We start from the raw sequence: 26,993 nt of genomic DNA on the forward strand, positions 1-26,993 counted from the left end.
GTGTGTGTGTGTGTGTGTGTGTGTGTGTGTGTGTATAATTGGGATTTGGTACAGGGTGTGTGCCATGTGTGTTAGAGATTTAATGTTGCATCTATCAGCAGTTAAGTGACTGTCCATGATGCAGACATCGGTAGTGCTTAGTAGCCAATCAGGACTGTAATTTTTGCATAGACACACATGGGTGGGTGGGTGTGTATAAATACACACATGCATGTACAAACACATCCAACATGCAGTATAAACTATTTTGCAGCATAAAACAATCACTGAAGCATCAATCAGGGTGCTGTCAAATTATGGTATTTCCTTAGGTATTTTTCAGGCAAAAAAACCCAAGGTATCTTTTGAGCTGATTTCAGTTCTTAATGTTTCAGAAACATAAAAGGTCTTTTACTAGCCCTATTACGGTTTACTTTGTTTACTCGTCTGTTAATTCTACAAAGGCTAATACACACTGCTCTCAGAAAGATACTTTCACAGAGAATTTTTCTAAGATCCTTCTTTGTATTCTTGAGGAGTATAACAGGAAGCTGGCTATTGCTTGTGTGGCAAAAGGGCATAGGTTTTTTTTTTTTTTCCCCTTTTATTCATGCTTTAAAAATCTATGCCCCTCTAAAGTGCTTATATCTCATTCATTAAATTAAGCTGTACATAATTGTGTTTAATGTGGTGAGTGACAGGCATATTCTGTTAGGTTGGCAGATATTGTATCAACATTTACACTTGCTCAAATAAATACAAACTGCCAGATGAGTCCTGTGATTTTTGGCTATATGCTAGTAAACTTTAACACTTTTTATAGGAGTGAATTTAAAAGCTCGACCATTTAAAAAAACTAAAAGAAAGAGCTTACACTGGGAATTTATTAGCATTTCTTAATTAAATAGATCATATATGCTTTTAAAAGGATAGCCAAAAATGTAGCCCAGAGTCTTTATATTGGGTTATTTAATGGGCTGTTCACTGAACAACTATTCTCCTCCTTCATACCCTGCAGTCTGTCACTACCTCTGCTTATTTCTGCTAGGGACGCAACAAAGATAACATCGTCGTCTAAACATGCTTTGTATGATGCGGGAGTGTGTGCCGGGAATACAGTGACTAGCTCTGTCACAGCTCCACAAGCCAGCTGTGTGGCTGCATTTTTTTTCCAGTCACTGGTATCCTTTTAGCTGGACCATTTGAACCTTGCTACCTCTTTTGAACAGGTTATCTGAGGCAGCTGACACTGGATATGTTAGCCTTTGGATGCTTTACCTTGGATGTTATCTTGTGTAGTTCACACATTTCAATGGAATGGTTAACTACATCTATGTCTACATGGGTCCTAGATCTGACATGAACTGTCTTAACCGTTACAAGATGGTAAAGACACATAAGTAGTAAAAGCTGACTTTAAAACATGTATTAGACCTATGTAATAAGACAGCTGTGGGCCTCATTGCATTGAGGCATAATACTAAAGAAGCTTGTTGTTCAGGATGGTGTTTTGTTTGTGCCGTGAACCCAAGACCCAGCCCTGCTCCCTTTGGAGTCATCAGGACTTCTGCCACCAGCTTCACTGAGAACAGTATCAAACCCCTTTATGTAACTAGTGAGAATAGCCTGATTATTCTTTTCTCCAAAAAACACAGGAATTTTAAATCTGCAACAAAAGGTCAAGTGAAAAACATATGGGGATGTGGCCGGTTCTTACCATGCATTTTATAGTGAGCAGAGTAATAAAAGCAACTAGCTCACCTTCATTTTTCTTGTTTTGCCTTGCAAGACAAATGTTGCATTATTGGTTTATTGCAGGCTGTTCCCTAATATTTGCCAGGGAATATTTTTTGCTTTTTTTAATAAACACAGGGGATACTGTCCGGTTTCTTGCTTAGCAACTAAATAAGCAAATAAGTGGATGGTCACATATTTACTTGTTAAACATGCCTATAATTCCAGTTTCAAATTTAAACATACTTTCTCCCACTGGGTAAATTTAATAATTTGCTCCAGGAGCAGTTGAGATGATGGAAGGCATGCTATTTGCATCAGGTAATGTAAGTTATTTTAAGTCTTAGTAGTCCAATATGTACTTAAGAGTTCAAATGTTGCTTTCATCAAAACTGCTGTTAGAACAGATGATCTCTTTTCTATGTATCAGATAAGCTACTGGAGTTACCATTAAAATCTATCTAAGCCATTTTATTAAGTTGTTACTTATTCTGTGAATAGCTGCCAACTTCAAGTTCAAAAGAAAGTATGTTCTGATTTGTTCCCATGTCACATGGAAGAAACGTTCAGTAAAAGTCATATTACCAGCCTTATGATGCTGTTTTCAATAGCTGTGTGTATTGTCTGCCTTTGCCCACTTTCCCCTGTCATGCCGTGACAGTAATTACAGTACCGCTAATAACAAAAGTTGATTTAGTTTATTCAAACAGGAAAACTGTTAAGTTGTCTCACTTCCTAAGGCAAATGTTTGTGTAACCACAGAGATCAAATCTGTAGCACACATATATAACATATGAGGTGTGTTTATTTCCCTAACTTTTCTGTTCCATTAGGCTTTTGTTAACTAACCCAGATTAGCATTTTAACAACCCTGAAGTGAACTTCTGCCATTCTTTCTACTTGGACACTGTGTGTAGATCATCCATCATTCTGTCCTTAGCCACAACAGGCTACTGGCTCCATAACCATTTGGAGCTACACAGAAACCATCCGACTGTGAACAGCACAGCTGGCTACAGCAATTTTTTCTTCCACACCACTGGCAGCATTGTCTGGCTATGGTAACTAAAGTTAACATCCAGAACGGGAAGTTTCTTTTATTTGGCAGGCTTAGCCCTGCCCTGATACAGCTCACTGGGCACACCTGCAGAAAAGTTAGAAAATGGCTGCTAGAACGGAAAGGCACCAGTGGACGATTTTAAGGGCTCTCACTTGGAGACGTTGGGCCTGTTGTTTAGATTGTGATTATGAATTCAGTCATTACTTGATTGAGAACATGCTCCTTGAATCCTACTCAGTCTCAGTTTGGAGACTATAGCATACTTTGAAGAAGGGACTTGCTTTAACTCACACTGCCAAGGAGCACAGAAAGGGACGGGCAATTCTGCTGCGCACTTTGCACCTTACTGCAAAAGCCCTTGTAGTTCTACACTGGGAAATGGGATTTTTGTAGAATTTTTGCCCAGAGCCTAATAGCTGCAACAGATGCTTTCCTCAGTTTGGGTTGCAGATTTATATACGTAATATAAAAGAACTATGCAGATTAGAGTGTTTATTGCTTTAATCCTGAAGTGTGTGAAGAAAGACAGGTAACCAGCAGGTGAAAAAAAGTCATAGCTCTATTTTATTCTTCGTTCATGAGATTTTTGAATAATTTAAACAAATTGACCTAACAGAAATATCTTTCATTTACAATCTTTGGTTTTCCTCCTAGGAGCTAGTTCTTATTGCAAGAACTGAGGTGGTCAAGAAGTGTTACCAAAACGAGAGGCAGGGGGTGGAAAAAAAGAAGAGGAGCCAGGGACTCAAGCAAACAAGTGAGGTTCGTTCTGTCCAAAATGTTTACAAATCTTGTAAATGAAATCAGTTGCTAGCCAGCATTGATCAGATTGTCCTTGGTCTTTCTGACCTAGCTAACACTGCAGGGGGCATATTTGCACACAGTTATTCTTCTTGAATAATGTTTCATCATTTTTTTATTTGTATTATTATAATACTTGGAGCCCTAAACTTGGGACAGGATGTCATTTTAGCTAGGTGGTATACCATCCCGTACCAAATAATAGTCCCTGCTCCAGAGAGCTTACAGTGGAAAATGAGAGGCCAATAAAGGACACGGACATGCGAGTGCAAGGAAACTGTGACACAACATTGGTCAGGAGGCACTCGGGCACTGTAGCTGCCTTAACTAGTGAAGGTTTTTGGTGATATCATAGGAAAGGAGACCTTTGAGGAGGATTTTAGAGAAAAATAGTGAGTGAATCTCTGGGTGCTCTGAGAAACTGGACAGGAGAAACCAGTATCATGGGCTGATCAGAAGTACGGCTGAAGTCTCAGAATTAAATCACAAAAGATAATTCTAGGTTTTTTCTTGTTATTATTGACTAGTTTTCTTCTTAGTCATACAATTCATCTCTTTCCTTCCAAAATACCCACAACAGTTGCTACACAAAGTAGTAGCAATGTATTAGAATTGTGCCGCTCCCTGGTAGGGCTCCCTCAGTTTACTGCGACATAAAACAAATGGTATTTATCACTCCGTTCCAGGAATATCTCTCAATATTTCAGCTTCATTGAGATTCATTTCCCTCCTCTTGGCATGTAAAGATCCATACTGTGCCCTTGTCCCGTTTCCCAAGCATGTTTCTTGGCACGAGCAGCAAACACTGAATACAGCTGTTATTTGGACAGCCGGAACATCAGCATGGACAGGCCATGTAGCTGCTATGCCACTATGTGTTTTACCACACACATTTGTACCTTAGGGTCAAGGAAATTCACATGCTTCTATTTGATGTCATTGTTCATATGTAACTTCAGTCAAAAGCTACCCAAGCATGATATCTGTTTGGTTTTCCCAATGGTATACAGTAGGAATGTCAAACATATGGCTGCCCCAACCCAGATCTAGCCCACAGAACTGGCTCCTGGAGGGCTGGGAATTCAGAGACGGGGAAAGCAGAAACAGGGTACAAAGCCCCATTTGTTACGTTGGGGACATACGTTGGCAGCATTAGGTGATCAACAGTTGAGTTAATCCCTGTGGCTAGGGCGGTGCAGAATTTTGGCAGTCATTTCATTTTGGAGGTGTTCTGAGCCATTTGGGTGCCTGAAACACCGAATCCGAATTGAAACAGAAGGCCCAGAAACATCTCCAAAATGAAACGAGGCATCCGAAACATTTCAGAAATGTTGGCGTTTCAGAGCCAGCTTGCAGGGAAACAGCTGTATGCTGCTGCCCTGTCGTGCAACTCGGCTCCGCAGGGAACAGAGATCTGTGCTGGGGGTCTCCTGGCCTCTGCTTCCCGCCCCACACTGCCCCAGTGATGAGGGGCTATGCGGGGCAGGCAGCGGTGGCAAGGAAACCCTGGCGCAGATCTCTGCTCCACGCAGAGCCAGGTCACGTGCGACTCAGCTCTGCAGGGAGCAGAGATCCGTGCTGGGATCTCCTTGCTACCATTGCCCACCCTGTACAGCCCCACATCACCCGGGCAGCGTGGGGTGGGCAGTGGTGGCAAGGAGACCCCCAGCATGGATCTCTGCTCCCTGCGAAGTCCAGTTGCGAGGCAGGGACCAGCAGGCTCGCTCGCTGCTCTGCGCTTCTTCCCTGCCCCACGACCCGGCATGACGGGGATTAGAAATCCACACAGGGGTCTCCTCACCTGCACAGAGGCCAGCGGCCCTCCCTCTCCCCTGGATGAGCCACCCATCCTGCTCCCCGCTGGGGCCCCAAGCCCTGCCTGCTGGCTTCCCTTGCAGCCGGTTGGAAACAGATTCGGCCAAAACAAAACAGAACAGTAATCTGAAACACTGAAACGAATCACTGTCCTCCGAAACGGCCGACTCTGAAACCAAATCAAAACACAGCCGTGTCGCACAGCCCTGCCTGTGGCTCCTTTAATGCTGCATTCACGTGTGTCCTGTGAGGAGCTGTGCAGTCCAGATCCAGCCCCAGGGAGGGTCAGGAGGCAGTGGGTGAGTTTGACACCCACTTCATATGCATATTAATTACCTCATACTCATCTACATATTACATATACTGCTTAGCTGGGCACTGGGGGTTTTTTTGCACTGTACAAATGGTTATCTACATATCAGCATAAACAGTTTAAGTTTAGCTCCACTGTCTTTTATTTAGTAATATGACTACACTCTATTTAACCACATAAATGAGATGCAGAGTGCTTAGGTGCTGTTCCTTTTTACATAAACACAGTTTACACTGAGTTGGGCAAATGCTCTAAGTGTGTAACCTTGTTTCAGTTCCAGGCTATGCACGTAAATGAAGCATACTGTATATGAAACAGAAAGAAAGGAATTTATATGTGTATTTAACTTTGAAATGCCAGAATATCGTCCTAAATGCATATTTAGGGGCAAAACTTCAACATTAAAATCTAAGATGATGTTTTGAACATATAAAATTTAAGTAAAGTGGCTATTACGCTGCCTATTATGGTAAGTTGTACTTAAAAATACATAAGGGACATAACTGCTGTACATGTCTTTACAGATGCAAAGTACACAGTTAAATAAATGAGCATAATATCTTAGTCCTGCCCAGGGCATAGTAGGCTGGATGTTCTGTAGAAGTAGGCCTTCCTTGTCTAGGATTAAATAATCATCAACCCAGCACAGGATCATTTTCCATTTCCCAGAACTGGCTGGGAGCCTGCTTTGACACCAGTTGCAAATATAGCTATTCTAGGCATTTCCACCTGGTGAAAGAGTGCTGAGGTGAGAGAGAGAAGGATAACAGTGGAAAACCAGTGGTGTGAAATCTGTCAACAGTGAGAGAACAATGTCCCCAGGTGCCTTATGAAAGGAGCAATAAGAAAAAATTGTATCACAGAGTTGAATGGTTTCTTTCAATTTTCACAGATCTGCTTCTGTGTCAGTTTCTTAAATCCAGCACGTGTGTATCAGTGATTAAACACTGAAAAGCTAGTCATTTGTTTTTTGCTGACTAAATCACATTCTTTCAGAATGTAAATGCTGTGCAGATATTTTTAGCAATACAGTTTTTGATTTAATGATAACTGAGGACATAGATAATCAAATCATATGCTTTAGGGCTTTTACTGATTCCCTGCAGGGGTCAGAATAGACACCCCCCTCCCTCACTCAGTTATGCATATTTTTCTAGGTGTGCTGTGGGTATTTTCCTTTCCCCTACAGCACCAGGCTTTGTTCCTGGCCAAAGACAGGATATTGAACTTGCTGAACCAGTGGCCTGGTACAGGAAAGCTGCACCATGCATTTATTTCATTTTTTACAACATAAATATAAGTTTATTTTGTGAAGCTACAGAGATGAATACACAGCTTTGTGTGTTGCATTGTCCAGGGCCTCATTATATCTTCATGCTGGTGCTAGTTGGAACACAAGGACTGAGGAGAATGGCTCATTATATCCCTGTGCGGGATATTAATCTAAATATTAATAATAGTAATTATAAAGAGAAGCCAGGTGGGGAGAAAAACTAGTTCAGTGGTTAAGGGGGTGATGCCTAGGATGCAGAAGCTCCTGCTCTACTACAAACTTCTGGTATGATCTTGAGCAAGATGTGTAAGCCTAGGTTTCATTGAATTCATTGGGTGATTGAAACATATAGGTTTCTTTGAGAATCAGGGTTTAGCTTCTCTGTAAAAGATAGCAATAGTTCCCTACATCTGAGAGTAAAGAAATTAGTGCCTCTGAGGTGCTGGGGTAATGCAAACCATCATGATCCTAGATATAGGCTATATCTTCCTGAAATTCTCCCCGTGTTGCATTGTAACCTGAGACTAAGAGTGCCTAGCCACTGGCCACCCTCCTCACCCTGGATCTTCGAAAGCTCATCTGCTCTCAATACAGCCTCATGGTAGGGCAGTGACCAGAGGCAGTTGCAACACCCATAGGTGGCCTCACAACACAAGAGCGGATCCCCCAGCTCCAAGCAGACGTGCGTGTGTGTATGTCATACATTTACAAATGTGCACCCATGAACTGCAAAAGCAGCAAATGTAATAATGTGACCCAAATGTTCAGTGCTGGGCTTGAAAAAATGTTTTTCTGCCATTATGTGAAAATTTAGCGTGACTGGAACAGAGTCTGCATTTGATTAGGCAATTTAAAAAAAATGTAAGAGACTTTATGCTTGAAGGAGGTGCTGCAAAACAGTTGTACAATACGTTAGAAAATTGGTTCACTTTCATCCAGTTTCCGTGTTTTTCTGCACTACGTCTCAAATGAGAATACAAGACGTCACATAATACATTAGCGCATGTTCAAGTTTCATACTAAATAAAAGAACAGGACAAAACAATCATTCAAATGTTTCAAAAAGCTTTCAGAACAGAACTTTCACTGCTGTCTCTTCCCCAGCAAAAGCCACATTTCATAATACATTCTTGCAGCACCATAGTTAATCTTTAACATTTAGCGAGATGAGTGATAATATTAAAGTTAACTTTTAGCTCAGGCTTCCCGTTTCCAGCCTGCATTTGTACATATACTCAACTTTCCCACCAAAGTAGCAGAATGCATGTTTTGCAGCCACGCAAGTCATTAGCTGATCACGCAGCTGACTTGTCCATACAAAAGGCCAAAAGCATGTTTAAAAAAAAAACCTCTTGTTTGTATGAAGTTTGTATGAATTCTGATACTGGCTGAAAAATACTCACTCTTAATTGTATATATTGCTAATAGTAGTCTTGAGGTACTTAAGATGCTTGGACCTGTTTTTACCAACTATCACTCCCTCCTCTCCCTTACTTTTTTCAAGCATTCACTTAATTACACCCCCAGCAACCTTTGTACCCAAAATCCATGTGCCCAGAAAAGTCACCTTCTATCCAGCATCACCACCACCATCCTACTTCTTGGATAAGCAGTACAGGACAGGGGTATTGATGGACTCAGAGCTATTGTGTCTGGATAGGCAGCAGCTGTGTCCCCTCCGCAGCACACAGTTCCTCACTACCCACCCATGCCACTTGCCAAGGTACATGCTCCCTGTCCAACCTCCTTTCTCTTTCAGAACAACCCACTTACTACCCTCACTGCCTTCTACCTCACACACTAATTCATGAGTTGCATGTTGGTTTTTAGTAGGAGTTCTAGGGAATGCCATTTAGATCAAATATCATTTTTGCCCACTGCTGAGAAATAGTAAGGCTTGTGCAAGCTCACATGCTGTTTAGAATTGGTGATAGCATGGCCCATAGCTGTGTAACTTGTGGCTAAATAGTAATTCACCTTCACACTCCTAAATAGCATTTACATAGCCACATAATGGCAACTTTTGACACTTCAGCACAGTTCAAATTCTTTTCCTACCTGTGGTGGACTAGCACTGCTTTCTCTGAGTACCTGCAGGAAGGAGGATGGAGTAGGGCCCACGACCTTTCAGTCCAATACCCAGGGGACACAAACTCTGCTCACCAGAGGAGGCTTGACCCTGCATCCTCTGCTTTTCACCAAAGTGCACTGAATACCAGTTTATGAGCCAAACATCACCCAGAAAACCCTCTTATTGAAGTAGGACCACTGCACTTTGCATTTAATACTGGATAAAAGGTGCAACCATTCTTTGTCAAGGCAGACTATATTTTGCTGAGCCAACTTACCTATGTTCCTCGTCTAGCTGCCCAGTGGACTTTAAGGGAGGGCTGGAGAAGGCTGTGGATAAAAATGCAGATACAGCAGTGAGAGTGTCTGTCCCATTCAGGACCAGAGCCCAAAGCCTTCTGCTCTAGTACTCTCCTATCTCGTTCAGTCACCCATGCTCTGCCTGGCTTGTCCTAACTCAACATATCTTTCCTGCTAGCTGCACAGTGGGCCAACTTCAAGATGAAGTGGGAGGGTGGTGAAGAGTCCCTGTGGCCTACTGGTTAGAAACTTTGCTTAGAAGCAAACACTGCAGGTTCATCAAATGATGCAGGTGAGGCAGGGTGTAGAGCCTAAGTCTCCTGTTTCTCAGGCAAATGCCTTAGCTACTGGGCTAAAAAGTAGGAGACCCTGCAGCATTAAACTGCTAGTCAAGGTGTTTGAGGGATTTATGCCACATCCCTAGGCACCTTTGAAGGCAGAGTGCAGCCTACTGAGCATGTGCAGCAGGGGAATGCATGGCTATGGGGAATCAAAATTCTGTGCGTGCGCCAGAAATTGCAATTCCACGACTAAATCCTCTTTCACCTTCATAAGTCTCCAGCAGTGCAAGGTACTAGCGCCCTTTAGCCTTAGGTTTTTTAACATATTCCTTACATTTTATTCAAGCCTGAGTCTAATAATACTTGATATCTGGATCTTCATGGCTGCAGTTCAGAAAGTCCCTCTTTAGATTTTAGTCTAAAAGAAAGTTCACACCGAATGGCATCCACACATTTAACAAATGGGCACAGAAGAGTTAATTGCTAATGGGGCCCAGTGAAGCATGCTAATGAGCTCACAAGGAAAAGAAAGGAAGATACCTGTGTCTTTAGAGACCCCAGACTATTCTCTTGGAGGGAGCATTGGTCTTTGCAGGTCAGGGTCAGGGCACTATGTCAAAGCTATTATTTAGGCTGCACCTGTTCTGGGAATAAATGGAGACCTGAGAGCTTCAAGGGCTAGCAATCTGGCACTTTTCTTGAACACTAAAAAAAAAAAAAACCCATCTAGCACTGAACTCCTTTCTTGATTCTTAGGCTGCCATCTGTGAGCACTGTAACAACAGCAGATCTTGGAAGTGTCTCACTTCAACACAAGCAGCTTAACTCTTTAAAATGTAGGCCTGGTAAAGTGGTTAATCAGGAAACTGCAAAAATAAATGTACCTTGCACTTTGTCACCAGGCTGAGGCCCTGGCAAACTTTCAAAGGGAGCATGTCCCACAGGAGCTATGTAGAATAGAGGACAGATTTGACAGTAGATATGGGGTAAAAACAAAGTTTGCTTTCAGCTGGAGGACTTTTGTGTTAGCCTGGCAAAGACAGAAAATGAACTCCCATTAGCTGTTCAAAATTAGCTGAAATAAATATAGCTGAAGTAATCATTTATTTTTGGCCTACATCTTATTTCATCTCCTGCTGAAACTACCTTGTGTTTGAGTAAATCCTTGATCACAAGAGAATTCAGTCCTCAAAGTGCGCCTAATCAACCACTAAGCATTTGCATCATTAAAAGTCATCCTATCCATTTTGCAAGCATTCTGTCAGCTTGTTCTAGAGTAAGGGGGCTGCGCTCTCTGTAATGCTTAGAGCCTGCAAACAACTGAAGTGTAACTAGCACTACCATAAGCCAATTAAGATCAAAGCTGTGATATTCAGTAGTAGGGTTTCATCACTTTAATATTAAACAATTTTTTTTACTTAGATGCCGATCAAAAGGTGTTAATGCAGATTCCTTTAAACAAGGCAAGCAGTCTCTTAAAGTGACATACTAGTTATTTGCACTTCTATAAACAATTAATATCATGGCTCCAAATAGTCTACATTTCTCCAGAGCTGGGGTTTAAAAAATTGTCACTGTAAGATGTAAAACTACTTGGATACTGTAGGGTACAGTTTGGGAAAGGCATACATCCATTCATTCATATATATATATATATAAAATGAGCTGAAGAAAGTATGTTTATATACTGTGTGTATATATAGTTTATAAACATATTTTCTTCAGTTCATTATATGACTGATGTGTTTATGTAATCTTCAAGTAAGCTGTTTAAATGGGGAATAATTAAAATTTGCATATTATTGTAACCCAAAGGTACAGAATATTTTCCTTCCCCGTTGTTTATTTGATAATTAGCCAAAAATAATCTAATGTCACAGCTCCAAAATGCATGTTGCCAAGATTGTGAATTAAATATAAATCAAATACACTGTGCCAAGCATTTCCCAACATGTTTAGCAATATTACTGAACGTGTCTTTAAAGGAACACACACATTAAAAGAAATAGCATAAAGCAAATGAATAGGTTTTTCCTGGACATAAGTTCTACTACTTTAACTATAGCAGTATGGCTACAGAGCTACAACCAGCCTAGTGTGGATGTAGTTATGTAAATCAATGTGCTTACACTGGTAAAATCTTATTCCCATAGAAAAAGGGAAATACAGTTTACCAGTTCAAGGCATCTGTATACACTTACAAGTGTATTCAGGCAAAGGACTGTATATTTATAACTCCACCAGTAAAAAAACCAGATAACATACCCATAACTAACAAACCAGCTCAAAAATTATGTGTGGTCCTGGCATAGGTTGGAATTTGAGACCTTGATCGCTAAGTTAGTGCCGTTTACAGATACCGACATATCAAAGAGCTTTGCCTCTATTAAGTACTGCTTCCAGGTTGTAAGCATCGCATGCCCATTTCACCACATGGAAAACTGATAAGTCAGAAAGAAATTGAAACACCATCCCGCAATAGTGTAATCAGTCCTGGGCTTGGGTAAATGGCCTTTGCTGCTTTTATGTTCTGATTTAGAATATATAAATGGGTGTGTTGTCCTGTCTTACAAATGTAAGCCTTGGGTTATTTGATTCTTCATATTTGTGCATGGTATAAATCCACGCTCCCCAGGTATATATGACTACAGGGAAGTATCGAACTGCATGGCAAGTATTGAAACAAGACCATATATTTTCATGTGATTGGCTTCAGCTGTTAGGGTCTGAATCTTTTGAGTCGTTCCACCTCCCACCTGAGGCTATTTTTTATCAGCTGACCAAGCATACATAGAGTGTAAAGCCTTATCTCCATTACAGTCAAATATAAAACTACTAGTAATGTCACTGAGACCAGATTTCATTAGTAGTTTTTCAGAGAATAACTGATCCCCTCTACAGGAAATTCAGAGAGATGCTCAGTGACTACTATTCTGGTGTCACATGGAAGTGGAGAAGAATAATCCATTAGGCATTTGGTGGCTTTTAGCAAAGGTATCTGCCCACTTGTGAAAGAGGAGCCAAAAAAAACCCAGCAGACCATCTACAAGCCAGCAATCAGAGAAAAAAAATCTCCTGCAAACAAACATTTGTACTTGCTTTAGTACTGGAAGGCAATCATTAAAAGCTTAAATTTTCACAAAAAAGTGCATTCTCAGAAACATGCACCTCCATGCTGCAGAAAATCAGCCAGGAACATAGGACTTGCGTGGACCTTCAGGGTCATTGTGTCTGATACCTAGCTATTACAGGTGCCATATCACACAATCCCTGTAATTACTCAAGTTCCTCTGTAAAGTGTGCCTCCTCCCCCTGCCCTTTCATCTCCTGGTCCCTAGCCTTTGTATTTAAATGACTTTCTTCCTTTCTATTTAGTGTCCCTACCCCCTGTGACTAGGGATTGAAGTTACACATAAACCAGTTTAAATGATCAGAAACTGGTTTAAACCTGTAACAGAACAGATGTTGAGTGCATATGAACCAGTCTGAAAGATGGCTGAACCCAGTTTGAGATGCACCTGGTTGAATGTAGACTTAACTGAGTGAATCAGACTTAACTGATTTGGGTCAAACCAGTTTATGCAGATTCTGTCCCAGACCCCTTCCTGGTTTAAATTAAACCAGAATCCTCCAGCATCCCAGCATGCTTTGCTGCAATGGGCTAGGTTGGGCTGCTCTACAGAAAGCAGGGCTGGCCCCGCCTGTGTGCTCTCTAGCCAAAGCAGGGGCAGGGACGTGGCCAGACACGTCCCGGCATGGTCCCATTAAGGCAAAGTGGGCAGGGAGGGGGTTAATTCTGCCTTCCTTCCACTCCCCCTCTCACAACAGCTGGTGTCTGCCTGCCTGTGGGCTGGCTGTGGTCCCTGGGGGCAGAAGGGACAGAGGGAGAAATTAACCCTCTCCCTGCCCCCTTTCCCTTAATGGGGCCATGCCCTCTGCCCCTGCTGCTGGAGCAGCAAGGGGACAGGGAGGGGCAGCAGCCTCTGTCAGAGTGCCCAGGAAGGGGTTTATTCCCCACCTCCCTTCCCTGTCCCACCAGCAGGGACCACAGCCATCCCAGCATGGCCCCATTAAGGCCAAAGGGACAGGGAAGGAGTTAATCCCCTCCCCCCACCCAGGGACCACAGCTGGGGCAGAGCAGCCCCCAGCACTGCAGCGCAGGGAGGGGGGCTCTGCCCGCTCCTCCCTCCCCCCCACCACAGTGGGACAGGGAGGAGGGCTCTCTGCCACACTGCCCTGCCTGACCTGACCTGGCCCAGCCCAGCCTGGGCGCAGGGAGCACAGACAGTGGGCTACCTGGGCTGGCTTGGAGGTGCCAGTGGGCCCGGAGCCCGGCAGTCACCTGCCGTGGGGGCTGGCTGCAGACACATGGGTCCTTGCAGAGAATCTGAGCCAACCTGAGTAGCCTGCTGCCCAGCCAGCTACCGCCTATGCACGCTGGGCCAGGCTGCTTTCAATGAGGGCTCTGCTTCCCCGTCACTGAGCTGCAGCTGCAGAGGCAACAGCGGGGGCAGGGAGGGAAGGAGGAAGGGGAGGAGTTCCCCTCTGGGGCCAGGCAGAGGATCTGTGTGCCTGGATTACTCCCAGCTGTCAGGGAGCAGCTGTAGCAGGCAGGGATCTCCCCCTCCTCGTTCTCCCTTGCCATGGGCATCTGACCAAGCCCCTGACTGGCCACTCTCCCTCTTCCCCCACCCTCTGAACCCTGCAGGCCAGGGTGGGGGTTTAAAACCTCCACTCAGTCATACTCAGGCTTGCTGGGGCCTGGCCTTGTGCCCTCCCCCCCGCCAGCTCAGCTTCCTGTGGAAGGGTAAGGAGGGATGCTTACACTAACCTGCAAAGCATGGGCAGCTGGTGCCTTCCAAGTCTGGGGCGGAGCACCAGATTGCTGACCCGGGGGGGGTGGTCCTCCAACAGCCAATCGCCAGGTCAGCAACAAAACCAGCGAAACCACTTCTGGTGGCACTTCTGGTTTCGTGGCTGGTGCTTCCAGGGGGTGCACGGCAGACCTCAGGGGATGCACATGCACCCTCTGTGCATCGCCAGTGCTGCAAAGATTGAGTCAATTCAGGCGCAGGCTTTTTGAACGTCTGTCCCTAGCCTGCAAGTCCCTTGGAGTTGGCCGGGTGTGGGTGGGTCAGAGTTGGACTAGATGACCACTGGAGGTCCTACTGCTCTATGAGTCTATGGTTTATAGCAGCTGATAAGCAGGCTGCTGCCTACACAAGCTTACACCTTTCTGAATGAGTTAGTCTTTAAAGTGCCACCTTGCCCTGCCTTCTGCCATCTTAGAAGTAGTTAGTTATGATTTTTTGACCCAACAGTAATATGTAGGCCATGTTATTTTGCCCACATATGGATTCACCTGTGTACATGCCATATTCTTCCAAGATGCACCATTTCCCAAAATAAATCCTTTTTCTTCATCTGTTACCTTTGCCCTGTGACTAGTGTAGAAAGAAGTTGCTAATGTTTGGCAAGACATCATTTAAGACAATTCATTTGCTTCCATGTTTTTATTAACTGGTTTCATTCCCCTTCTCATGATTAATAGTGTTCAGATCTGCTTATGAGCTTTGTTAGTCTGGGATATTTTCTTTCTATCAAGTCTTCCATTGCTTTTTAGAAATACCATGTTCCATATTGTGCTTAGTAATTTATGAAATGTTTATAGCATAAAATGCTTTGGATATGATTTTTAGTGGAAACAATGTTTTCCATCAGTTGGGTTTAAGCTATTTTATTTATTGCTTGTCTACAGTTGGCTGAGTGTCCTTTCCCTTCCCCCACCTCCTTTACATGGTGGGGCATGGAAAGTTGATTGATGGAATGTCACACATAAGTTGACAAAATTTGGAGTAGATTAATGACTAGGAAACACTAGCCTTTTCCCTTTTAAGTGAGACTGTTTGAAGTCTGGCTTGTATTTTTAAAGGAAAATGTTATTCTGGTTCTTTAGTGCTCTCTGATCAGGAATCGAGAACAATTTTCTTATCTAGGCTTGACCAGCCCTAGCCACAAATAGCCAATTAATGATTTGGAGTAACTTCCTGCTTTTCTTACCTAGTCAGCCCAGTACACTGTGGCTGACTGATTTCCATCCAAGCTGGCCTCTTTTTTTACAACTGCAGTTTTGTGCCAATGAAGAACTGCTGTATTTTTGTGCCATTTTGTAAAGGCCTGGGACTGGCATCCAAAAGAGCTCTGTTCAGGCCCAGCTTTTCGAGGCACTTTCTGGGTGACCTTGGCCAAGTCACCTCAGCTATTAGAAATGCAGCCTTAAATTCAGCAACATTCAATGTCTTCAAAGGGGGATGTTGGCTGCACAGCTTTTTTGAAAATGTGTCCCCTTTTATAGATGTTGGGCCTACCTTAATCTGTCTATGCCTCAGCTCCCATCTGTGAAACAGGGATAATAGTATTTTAACTACCAAAATTTGCAACTGTAATAAATTATGGGAGCAAAAGTGCTGGTGCTGCAGTTTGCAGGCAAAATTAATCAAAGGCTAGTATGAAGCCTGGCTGAAAATATCAGACCAGGGAGCACAATTGTTTTCTAAATTTTCTTCTGGGCAGATATTTCCAACAATTTATAATCAGGCCTTTCTGGTCCAAACAGATACTTCAGTATTGTCATTTTTATAATCCCAGGTAGCACCCTCCATTAACAGGGTTGAATGAGGCAAGAATTACGTCTATTTTACAAAAGCATATCTACGTGCGACAGAAGTATGCACCTGGCTGTCAAAGGTGGTGCTGTCAGAGGGCCTGATTGAGTCAGTTTTCCATTCAGTCTAAGAACAGGCTATTCTTCAAGTTAGATTTTCTCTTGGCAGACCTGTTCTCAGGCTGTTTTTGTCCAAACCACCAGGCAGCGGTGTCAGGAGATCCTAAAGCCTTCACAATGCATCTGCCTTTGTCTTCCTACACAGACTGGAAACAGGAGTTGATATAAATTTTCTTCCAGCACTTTTAACATGCAGTATAATAAAAGAATCACTATGTCTTAAATCACAAGGCATGGCTGCCTGACCCTGTACAGCTCTCCCTATCCGATCTTCTGCCTCTTTATCACAAAGATCTGTCCTTCACACTGATATAGACATTCCCTCTGATAGAGGCTCGTGAAAGGTGAAGTTTGGTTAAAAGGATCATCAGACATAACAATTCCTACCTCTTTTAAGTTCACAAAGTTAACCTTGGAACAAATTGTTTTGAAATAAGATTTAAATGCAGCTTTGTTGGTGTCAGCCCTAGAAAATGCCTTTGTGGAAACTCACCCACTTATTTTATATTCTGTGACACACTGCACTTTAGCACTGCACCTCCTGGGCCTTGAATCTGAGAAGGCAAGCCCCCATTATTTGGGAGGGGGGCATTTTTCCTTTGATCAAGTCTTTTGTTTTTTGGGGGTAGGGGAGGGGGTTAACCATACTTTTGTCTCGTGCAATTTAATTTCCCTTTGTTCTTTGCTGCCGTTTTATAAAATTGGTTCAGAAACAAGAAGGAAGTATTTGAGACAAGCCCTCTCTTTGTGACCGAGGTTATACTTAGTTTCATGTGAACTTTATTCAAATGCTCCTTTGGTCCTTCTTGTGCATAATATTCCCTCGATCCCAGAAAAACCTTGGCAGGTGTTTATTTCACAGAAGAGAACAAAATGTCCCTACATTACAATGTCAGCTGTTTGATTAGCAACATCTCCTGATCCCTGTACTACCATTTTAAATCCTACCATGCCAAGAATGCTCCCTGGTCAGTTAGAATGAATGGTCTTATCCCTTAACCCCAGGCCTCTTCCTAGACAGCCAGTAACTGAAGGGGAGGAGGGAACTTTACCAGAAAGCATTTAGTTACACCTGCTGCGTTGGACCAGTGCTCTTAAGATTTTTGGTGCCTCTCCCTGCCTCTTCCCTAGCCTGAATAATAGTTTTAGTATTCAGAGCCTGTAAGTTCCACAGTTAGGGTTGTAGAAAGATTTTTTAACCATTTTCTGCACCCAGGAGCCACAACGTGTAACGTTCCACACTGCTGTGGACTTGAACAAGGAAGGACCAACTTGACTAACATTATTAATTCCAGTTTGTTTAAGTTTATTCATTAGCAATTTAATGCTAGATGCTTCAGCTGAGGAGGCTGTGTCAGGACAAGGAAGAGCAGAGGGAAAGTGCCAGGAATCATTAGTGTCTATTAGCCACTACTGCTCATCAATCTTGGCTACGAGTGCAACCCATCAGTTCTGGACTGGTGGACTTGAGATGCAGAAACATCATTAACAGTTAAAAATGCATCTTTTTCAGGTCAGTCTTTAATGAATAGGAACTTGCACATGCGCTTCATTGCCAGCTTCTATTTCCACTGAGGTTGGTCTCACAAAGTCTAGCCTGAGCATTCACAGGTTGACAGCTGTATGCGCTGGAGAATCCTAGCACAGAATCAATGCTAGGATCAGTAACTGAGTCTAGCTTTTCACTCTGGTAGCAACACTTCTGCTTGCAGTAACATTTAGAACCATTTTTATTGGGTATGCAAAATATTAGAAATAAATTGTTTAAATACTTTGCTTTGTTAGGGTCTAAACCGCATGCTGATAACAAATATGGACTTGTATACGTGACTGATTGCAGTTCTCAGAAATATTAGGAATGGGAAGATTTGTTTTATTTTCCTAAGACAAATAAGTTAATAACTGCAGAATGCAGTGTTTATGTCTTAGTCAATACAGAGCCTCATTTGACCTGTAAGTCAAAATGAAACAAATGCCTCCAGAAGGTGCAATGAGGGTACAGTATTGTAGCTGCCAAGTTTCTAATGAGAAATAAACTTCATGCCCAAACCACTTGTGGTCATTAAAGATCCCATTTAACTTTGAGAAACGTTTTCTTGCATCCTGCCCAAATTGCAACTTGAGTAGTTGCATTATGTTTGCTAAAATACCCTTGTGGTTTCAATTGGAAAAGTAACCTTTCACTTTCTCCCTTGAAAGTATTGCTGTATAGTGATACTGCCCCATTTGCATAGTGTGCATAGTGACCTAGCACGTACTACACAACCTGTAGAGTACTTTAAAGCAAGAGGCGCTTCATAATTACCAGTGTCAGGTAATTATTTGCATAACTGGGGGGAAAGCATCCACTTAGGGCTTGAATCGCCATTGCTCTGCATCTTGCATTTCCCACCCATGAAAAAGAGATGCACAGTGATGATAAGCCCTGCCATATCAGAAAGGGCCTCTTCTTACACACCTGTACATTACCGCTCAAAAGGCAAGGCAGCTAGTATTTGCTTTCTTGGTAGTACAGTATTATGATGGCTCAGCCAAAAACAAGGCTTAAAGCTGGAAAGCAGCATGGGCATTTTGTGTGTACGTGTCTTGACTTTTGTGGGTAAATTTAGATAGTTTGTGGGGAAGGGTTTTATTGGATGACATCTGGTGACAGAAGGAAGAGATAGAGATTACAGTTTAATTAGAATTCTAAGCCTAACTTTAACAATATTCTTGCTAAGCCAGCAGCCTTTGTGTTTCTTGTCATTTAGTCAGGACGGCAGTAGTCAGTTAGCCCTGAAATGCCTATAAATATTAGCAACCATCACTACATTTCAGAAAAGCTTTAATCAGGACGGTCACGTAACAGTTTTTCATCAATATATACATAAAAGCTAATTTACACCATTACTGCCAACATTAAATATATACATAATTTATATATATATATGTATGTATGATAAGAAATTGCTTTTATCATGCTGTAGGACCCAAATCTCATCAAAGTGTTTGTCTTTTACAGGTAGTTAAATAGGATTACCAAGAGGGTGGTGCTGTTTTTCACCAGCCATGAGGGTCCTCTTGCTTTGTGTCTGCATGATGCTATTGACTGTATCCCAATCCCTGGCTGTCAGCTTTCCTGAAGACGAGGACCCTATTAACGTTGTTGACTACCATTGTAAGTAATTTGCAAATTACTTTAAATACTAGAAAATTGTTTAAGAACAGTTTTTTTTGTTGACAAGTGACAATGATTTTTCCCTTTAAATTCAAATTTATTTACTGGCTCTTTGTCTTGAGTAGACCGCTTAATCATTTTTAAAAAGCAATCAGAAATAAAGCAATAACTTCTGTAAAAAGAGCATTTGCTGACATTGGCCATCTTTCATTCATTTATATTCAAGACATTACTCAAGGAATTTAGTTTAAACCCTTCTACACCTAGTATATACAGCTAATCAATGCTGTATATTGATTCTTTAGCTCTATAATCCTGAGTGATGGTGTAGCCCATTTTCACTTGCAGATTCAAGGCAATATCCAGTATTTAGAGGACGCCCTTCAGGCAATGAATCTCAACACAGGCTGGACTTTCAACTGATGTTGAAGATTCGAGACACACTTTATATCGCTGGCAGGTAATTTTCCTTTAGTCAGTTTATTAGATTAAAATTCTTTTCTTTCCTGGTTTTGCACTAATGTGTGCAATTCATTTTATAAAGTGCAGAATATAGTGAAAATTAGAATTAAGTTGGGGAAAGCCTCCTAGAGAAATATACAATGTGTGTGTCCAGTGAATAAAGATAGGAGCGAGGGCTGTGGTTACTGCACATATAGTAAGCCCAGTGCTCTAATTCTGTTTTCCACCGTATACATTACAATCATAATGAAAACTTCTGATCATCCCAAAGCTTGGAACAACATAGCAGGGCTGTAGGAAAACAGTTCAAAACATTTGCATATTTGCAGTCTAGGCTGTGCTTTGTAATGTACAGGAGCTGAAAAACGCAAATTCTAGCTAAAAACCCCATCATTTGGAAAGAACCCCAAAGTACTCCATGTCAGCCCTGCTTTGCTGAGCCCAGAAAAATCCATAAGTGCTTCAGTACATGCACTTTGTGTAGCAAATATCATAAAAATATACTGATAACCCTCCCCAAAAGTCCAGCATATTTATGCACACACCTGATGTGTCTTATTCCCTTGTTTCCAATAGAGATCAAGTTTATACTGTAAACTTAAATGAAGTTGCAAAAGCAGAAGTTACTCCAAGCAAGGTGAGCCAGTGCAGAAAAACATATTTTTAAAGGAGTTTTCAATATAAAAAATGAACTATATTTTTATTTTATTTAAACAGAAATTGACATGGAGATCCAGGCAGCAGGACAGAGAGAACTGTGCCATGAAAGGCAAACACAAAGTATGCTTACCATATACATACTAGCAAAAACAATAATAACATTAATTGCACATGGGAAATCTGTTGTTAATGTAACTTACTCTCTTTTCAGGATGAATGCCATAACTTTATTAAAGTCTTTGTTCCCAGGAATGATGAGATGGTGTTTGTCTGTGGAACAAATGCATTTAATCCTATGTGCAGATACTATCGGGTAAGCTCATTAAATCATACACCATGATTTGTATTATTGTTAGCTTGCAAAATAGTTTTGTAGTGATGGTTAAGGTTTTCAGCATGCCTTTGCAAAGTATGTCTTTCTTTCAAAGGTATGAACAATGAGAATAAATATGAAAAAAAAAAGCAACATGCAAAATCAAGGTGTATGTCAAAGTAGTAGTACTATCCCATAATACTGATATCTAGAATGGCAATCACATGCTGAACGATTTATTTGTCTTCTCTAGCTGAATACCTTGGAGTATGACGGAGAGGAAATTAGCGGTTTGGCAAGATGCCCATTCGATGCCAGACAAACCAACGTTGCCCTCTTTGCTGGTAAGAACTTTTGCTGTAATGAATCTAAATGATTAATAACACTGAAGGAGCCAGAGGGCTTTACAAGAAGGCACAGAAAAGCTGCAGGTGTCAAGGTGCTTCTGGTTTTAAATTTTTCAAAGGGCCTCCAAAGGATTAGAAGCTAAACTGTTAAAGCATAGGTTAGAGTAATTTGGGGAAAGAGTGGCAGTAAAAAATGAGAAGAATACAGGCTAGTCAGAATTGTATATATTATTCATGGTCTGCTAATACCACATTTTAACTTTTATTTTAGATGGAAAATTGTATTCAGCTACAGTAGCAGATTTTCTGGCAAGTGATGCTGTTATTTATCGCAGCATGGGAGATGGATCTGCCCTCAGAACAATAAAATATGACTCTAAGTGGATAAAAGGTAATTTTGGAAAAAATATTTCCCAGTGTATATGACAAATCTAATTTCATTGGCACTGAAAATGAAGCACATCTTTACCAGCATGATTATATATAAGCACCAGGTTAATATAAATGCAGCTTTTACTATAGTAAGATCATAAAGATAAAATACAACTTTGTGATGATAAAGCAAAATCTTTATTTAAAATGCAAGGGTCTCCCCCACCCCATTTAAGTACATTAATGAATGAATCTGTAGTAACAAAGGCCTTAGCTGTAATACAAATCCTTGGAGGCCCTTTTACAGTCCATTAGCTGACATTAAAGAGTACAAGTTCATTTAAGCTTGAATACACCCATATTTGGATTTCCTAAAGTGTCTTCAATATTGCCATTCACTTTATTTTGCATGTAACTAAGGGAAAGCAGAGCAGTTAGTATCCTCTGTTAATTAAATGGTTCAAGTAACCAGGTTTCTCTTCCCTCTGCCTTACAGAGCCACATTTCCTGCATGCCATAGAATATGGGAACTACGTTTATTTCTTCTTTCGAGAAATTGCTGTAGAGCATAACAATTTAGGCAAGGTAGGTAAAAATCAGCTGTCACCATAAGTGATGAAGAATAAAAAATCTTAAGGAGAGCAAGATATGCTTGTCATGGAAAATGTTGTCTGTAGCAAGCATAGTTTGCAACACTCAGTATGCCCTGGTGTAAAGTCAATACAGTTGTTTCAGTCCTTCTAATTGTCACTAAAAACAGAACAATGTGTAATGTGGTAACTTCAGCCTTAGGCTTTTAGTATTTCTGTCTTGTTCATAGAGGTCTCCACAGGTATCCTTTAGTGCTTCCATTTCCTGACTCCAGAGACAGCAGATTTTTCTGGTGTTGCCTACATGTTTAAAAAAGGGATTTCAAAAGGAGGTTCCCTCATCTCTCTGTATAATGAATAATTTAGCCATACTAATGTAGCACATGATACTTCTGCTTCACCGTGGAAGGATATTCTTTAGTAAATTATTAAACCCCTCACACATGGTTAATTAAAGTCTTTAAATCTCACTAACAATATGATTTTGAGAAAAGGTGGAAGCAAGGCTGGGAGTGCTGTGTTTGCTCACTGATGCTTTAAAATGCCCATGCACTTGCAGCTAAACCTGGATTTCCTTTCTGTACAGGCTTTGAAAGCAGATATATGGCAGCAGTTTTCCTGCTAACAAAATTATCCCTGATGTTTTATTAACAGTCTGCAAAATGGGATTGTTTTCCTAGCAGTTCGCAAGTCCTGCTCCTCTCTACCTTTTGTTCCCCATGCAGGCTGTGTATTCTCGTGTAGCACGCATATGCAAAAATGACATGGGTGGTTCCCAGCGAGTCCTGGAGAAACACTGGACTTCATTTCTAAAAGCTCGGCTCAACTGTTCTGTTCCTGGGGATTCTTTTTTCTACTTTGATGTTCTGCAGTCTATCACAGACATAATAGAAATCAATGGAGTCCCTACTGTTGTCGGTGTATTCACCACACAGCTTAACAGGTGAGAGATGAGCAAGCTAACATCAAAAGAAGTTCTCCAGTTCCCTGTTACAACTAATATTGGAACGATTGTAGTCTGAATTCTTGCAATGATTTTTCTTATTTTACAGCATCCCTGGTTCAGCAGTATGTGCTTTCAGCATGGATGACATTGAGAAAGTCTTCAAAGGGAGATTTAAAGAACAAAAGACTCCAGACTCTGTTTGGACAGCTGTACCTGAAGACAAAGTACCAAAGCCAAGGTAAAAGATTCTTACTTATGACATGATAATATTGTCCCTGTAAACAGCCACCTTTAAATCAATGATATATTGAGAGTCTTGTCATGTAAAAAAGAAGCAGCGGTTTTCACTTGAACTGTAAGTATTCTCATGAGCAGCCTCCTCTGCTCTTTCAGAATGTGTGCCCCTTCTCATTAGCTAAAATATCAAGAGACAAAAAATGTTGCTTTCCTTTCAGACCTGGCTGCTGTGCAAAACATGGCCTAGCAGAAGCTTACAAAACCTCCATTGATTTCCCAGACGAAACCCTATCCTTCATCAAATCCCATCCTTTGATGGATTCTGCCGTTCCCTCTATCATTGAAGAACCCTGGTTCACAAAGACCCGGGTCAGGTAGGAAGTAACATATATCTGCCTATATAAAAAGACCCAACAGACTGCGATCAAATTAATGTGTTTTTTGGTTTTGGTAGGTATAGGCTGACAGCAATCGCAGTAGATCATTCTGCTGGACCCTATCAGAATTACACAGTCCTTTTTGTTGGCTCTGAAGCTGGAGTAGTACTTAAAATCTTGGCAAAGACCAGGCCTTTTTCTTTGAATGACAGCGTATTACTGGAAGAGATTGAAGCTTACAATCATGCAAAGTAGGTATTATTTTTACAAGAACTGCCCTCCAGAGCACTTCCCATGTATATTTCATTTAGTCATTGGCTTGTGTGACCTAATTGGTAATGGTGGCTTTTGCTTTTCCCTCAAAAAATATATTCTCACCAAGCTTCTCACATTATTTGTCAGTCCCAAACCTTTATGGTAAAGATGTGCTGCTGAATAACTGGAAAATGTTTTAGCACTTGCCATCCTGTGTGGGTAGTGAGAGCACTCTAATTCCACCCTCATTAAGTCACTGCTGCAGCCTAGTTATGCTACAAGTAGCTGTATTTTTCTGGCTATAGAATAGCAGTACTCTGCACCCAGAACAGGTTTTCATGTCTGGTTTATGATAAATGTATTAAACATGTTGAAATCACAAGGGTGATGGGCTTAGATATTTTCTATGTGATACAAAGATTGTACCTTACCACCCTTAATTTGAGAGCCAAAACCTTGATACATGGTATGGAGAGCACCCCACAAAATAGATTAAATTAACTGGACATCACAGTGTATTCAGCACTGTAATAATAAAGTACCGTATCTTAGGTACCATTTTTTTCCAAAAATAATTGTGAAGTTTCAATTTTTTGGAATCCGAATAACTTTAATTGACTATTTCCAGTGTAAACTTTGCACAGGTTTATTAAAATAACAGTTTTAAATTACTGTTACCCAACAGGTGTAATGCAGAGAGTGAAGAGGACAGAAAAGTCATTTCCCTTCAGCTGGATAAAGAGCACCATGCTCTATTCGTGGCCTTCTCTAGCTGCGTTATCAGAATTCCCCTCAGTCGTTGTGAGCGTCATGGATCATGTAAAAAGTAAGCCTGTGTTCCTGAACTCCCCTTTAAAGCAAAGGCACAGAAATCTGTGGTGACAGCAATAAAAGAAGCATTTTTCTTTGGTCTGATCTTGCACAGGTCTTGTATTGCTTCCCGAGATCCATACTGTGGCTGGCTAGACCATGGGACATGTGGAAGAGTGAAACCCGGCATGTTGTAAGTGTTATTTTAAAAATTAGTCTAACATATCTACAGTTACTGCCTCCATTTATATACCACACCAGCATTTATTATGATATACATGATCGTGCTCTCATTCACTACTTATCTTTTTTTTAGCGTTATAAAAGTATTACAGAATGCTAGAGTGTGATCCCATTCTGCAGTTTTTCTTTGGGGAAAACTTTCATTTCAGGGGGAATTTAACTTAGTTAAGAACAACTTATAAATATCCAAATGAAAAGCAGCTTGGTGAAATGACAAATTACTGAGCATAAACACGATCAGCTTAGTAAAGAGAGTATCACAGTGCAGCAGTTACTGCCAGAAGGACACAGTAGTCAAGGAGGTATTTCAACTTGGGTTGCTCCCTTGCCAATACTCCTAACTACCCAGAAATGGATCTCCTTTACAGCTGAAATCTTTTATGTCGGTTCTGAACTTTTTTATTTAAATTAATTCTCTTCACTTTTACAAGAGCAGAAAGAATGTAAGATTTCTGTAGCTTTTCCTGAATATGCTGTATGTGTATATATTGATGCCTTCCACAGGCATAATGTAGAATCAGGTCACAGGAGCACATTGCATGACCAATATACTGTTAAATATGACCTATATAATGGGGCCAGTACTGATCTTAGACCAACATGTACAAACTCCAGTTGACATAAGTTGAGATGTACAATTGTACCTAAAAACAAGCATGGCCTTAGCATTTGGAGGTGAAATAAGATTAACATGACCGCGTAAGCTGTTGCATAGTCTGGTGTAGGTGTTTGTAATTTGAAAGCCTTAATAGAAGGTGTGTATTTAATACACAGTCTTTCTAAGATCAGATATTGTACAAGTCCTCATAGCTGTATGTTTATTGTGAATGACTAAATGTGTAAATGTTTCTGGTTTTTGTTTTCAGCAGAAAATCATCATTTGTTTCCCTACTAATGCTGTTAATTGCAGGTTCTCTTTGTTTGTTTCATACAACCACAGCACTGGAGGATATGAGCAAGATGTAGAATTTGGCAATACAGGACAGCTTGGGGACTGCCATGGTAAGGCATAGTAGTCACTACTGCTAATTTATAACATGTCAATGGTAGTTTGTGGCCACGCTTCATTATGGATGTTAAATTTATGAGCCTTTCAGTAACACTCTGAACACATCACCTAGTGTGACCATGAACAGCCACAAAGCTGAGCTATTTGGTCTTGGGTGGCAGATAAGTTTTACCTTGTTTTCTTGCCCTTTCACCAGTTTACAACTATCTGGGGTCTACAGCAAAGTGTTTAACAACTTCTTTTTCGTAACCAATAGTATTTTCTTTTTGATTTTCAGTTACTCAGGTTTTAAGAGCTTTTGCTTTCTTTTGGTTACTTTTCACTGATTACTTGTTCCTTTAATTCTTTTAGAAATTTTGCCTACTACAACTACACCAGATTACAAAATATTTGGCGACCCAACATCTGGTTAGTTTTTTTTAATTTTTTTGAATTAATGACCTTTTCTTTCCTTCAGTTCAGCATTTTCAGCCCTTTTTTCCTTCCTTTTGCACAGTTGGCAATCCTTCATTTTTGTGCTTAAACTCATGTTCCCACTGATGGTAAAGATAGCCAGACTCTCCTCACTCAGCACTTCACCCTTTGTAGCCGCATGTTAACAGCTCATTATTTATTGAAAAAACATCTTTTATTAAAGAGCCTGATTAACATAGATGACATCTTCACTGCACGAAAGTCCACTAAGCTTTACTCTGTTCCCCAACCATGCATTTGTGAATGCCCTTCTTAGTCATCTGTAGTAAATGGATGGCAGAATTTCATCATTTTCCTCCTTTTTTCCTCTCCTCCCCTTCTCTTGCTCCCT

At 41.2% G+C, this 26,993-nt stretch overlaps 1 protein-coding gene across 9 annotated transcripts in view; it reads left to right on the forward strand.

Annotated features, from left to right (window-relative positions):
- Positions 1–26,993, forward strand: part of SEMA6D (semaphorin 6D) — a 272,909-nt gene that overhangs the window by 238,681 nt on the left and 7,235 nt on the right. For 3 of the 9 annotated variants that reach the window (XM_019533595.1, XM_019533601.1, XM_019533596.1), the window contains 17 exons: positions 3,428–3,535; positions 19,412–19,567; positions 19,916–20,027; positions 20,606–20,666; positions 20,747–20,809; positions 20,901–21,002; positions 21,256–21,346; positions 21,621–21,740; positions 22,218–22,306; positions 23,037–23,254; positions 23,364–23,495; positions 23,713–23,868; positions 23,949–24,122; positions 24,812–24,952; positions 25,052–25,129; positions 26,090–26,181; positions 26,540–26,596. In XM_019533595.1, coding sequence (XP_019389140.1) covers positions 19,459–19,567; positions 19,916–20,027; positions 20,606–20,666; positions 20,747–20,809; positions 20,901–21,002; positions 21,256–21,346; positions 21,621–21,740; positions 22,218–22,306; positions 23,037–23,254; positions 23,364–23,495; positions 23,713–23,868; positions 23,949–24,122; positions 24,812–24,952; positions 25,052–25,129; positions 26,090–26,181; positions 26,540–26,596 — 1,795 coding nt within the window. In that variant the 5' untranslated portion in view covers positions 3,428–3,535; positions 19,412–19,458. The remainder of the gene's footprint in view (positions 1–3,427; positions 3,536–19,411; positions 19,568–19,915; positions 20,028–20,605; positions 20,667–20,746; positions 20,810–20,900; positions 21,003–21,255; positions 21,347–21,620; positions 21,741–22,217; positions 22,307–23,036; positions 23,255–23,363; positions 23,496–23,712; positions 23,869–23,948; positions 24,123–24,811; positions 24,953–25,051; positions 25,130–26,089; positions 26,182–26,539; positions 26,597–26,993) is intronic. The other 6 variants (XM_019533597.1, XM_019533602.1, XM_019533599.1 and 3 more) reach the window with 3 other exon arrangements.

This window comes from Crocodylus porosus, unplaced genomic scaffold, assembly GCF_001723895.1.
Source record: "Crocodylus porosus isolate Cpor-Errol unplaced genomic scaffold, CroPor_comp1, whole genome shotgun sequence".
Lineage (NCBI taxonomy): Eukaryota > Metazoa > Chordata > Crocodylia > Crocodylidae > Crocodylus > Crocodylus porosus.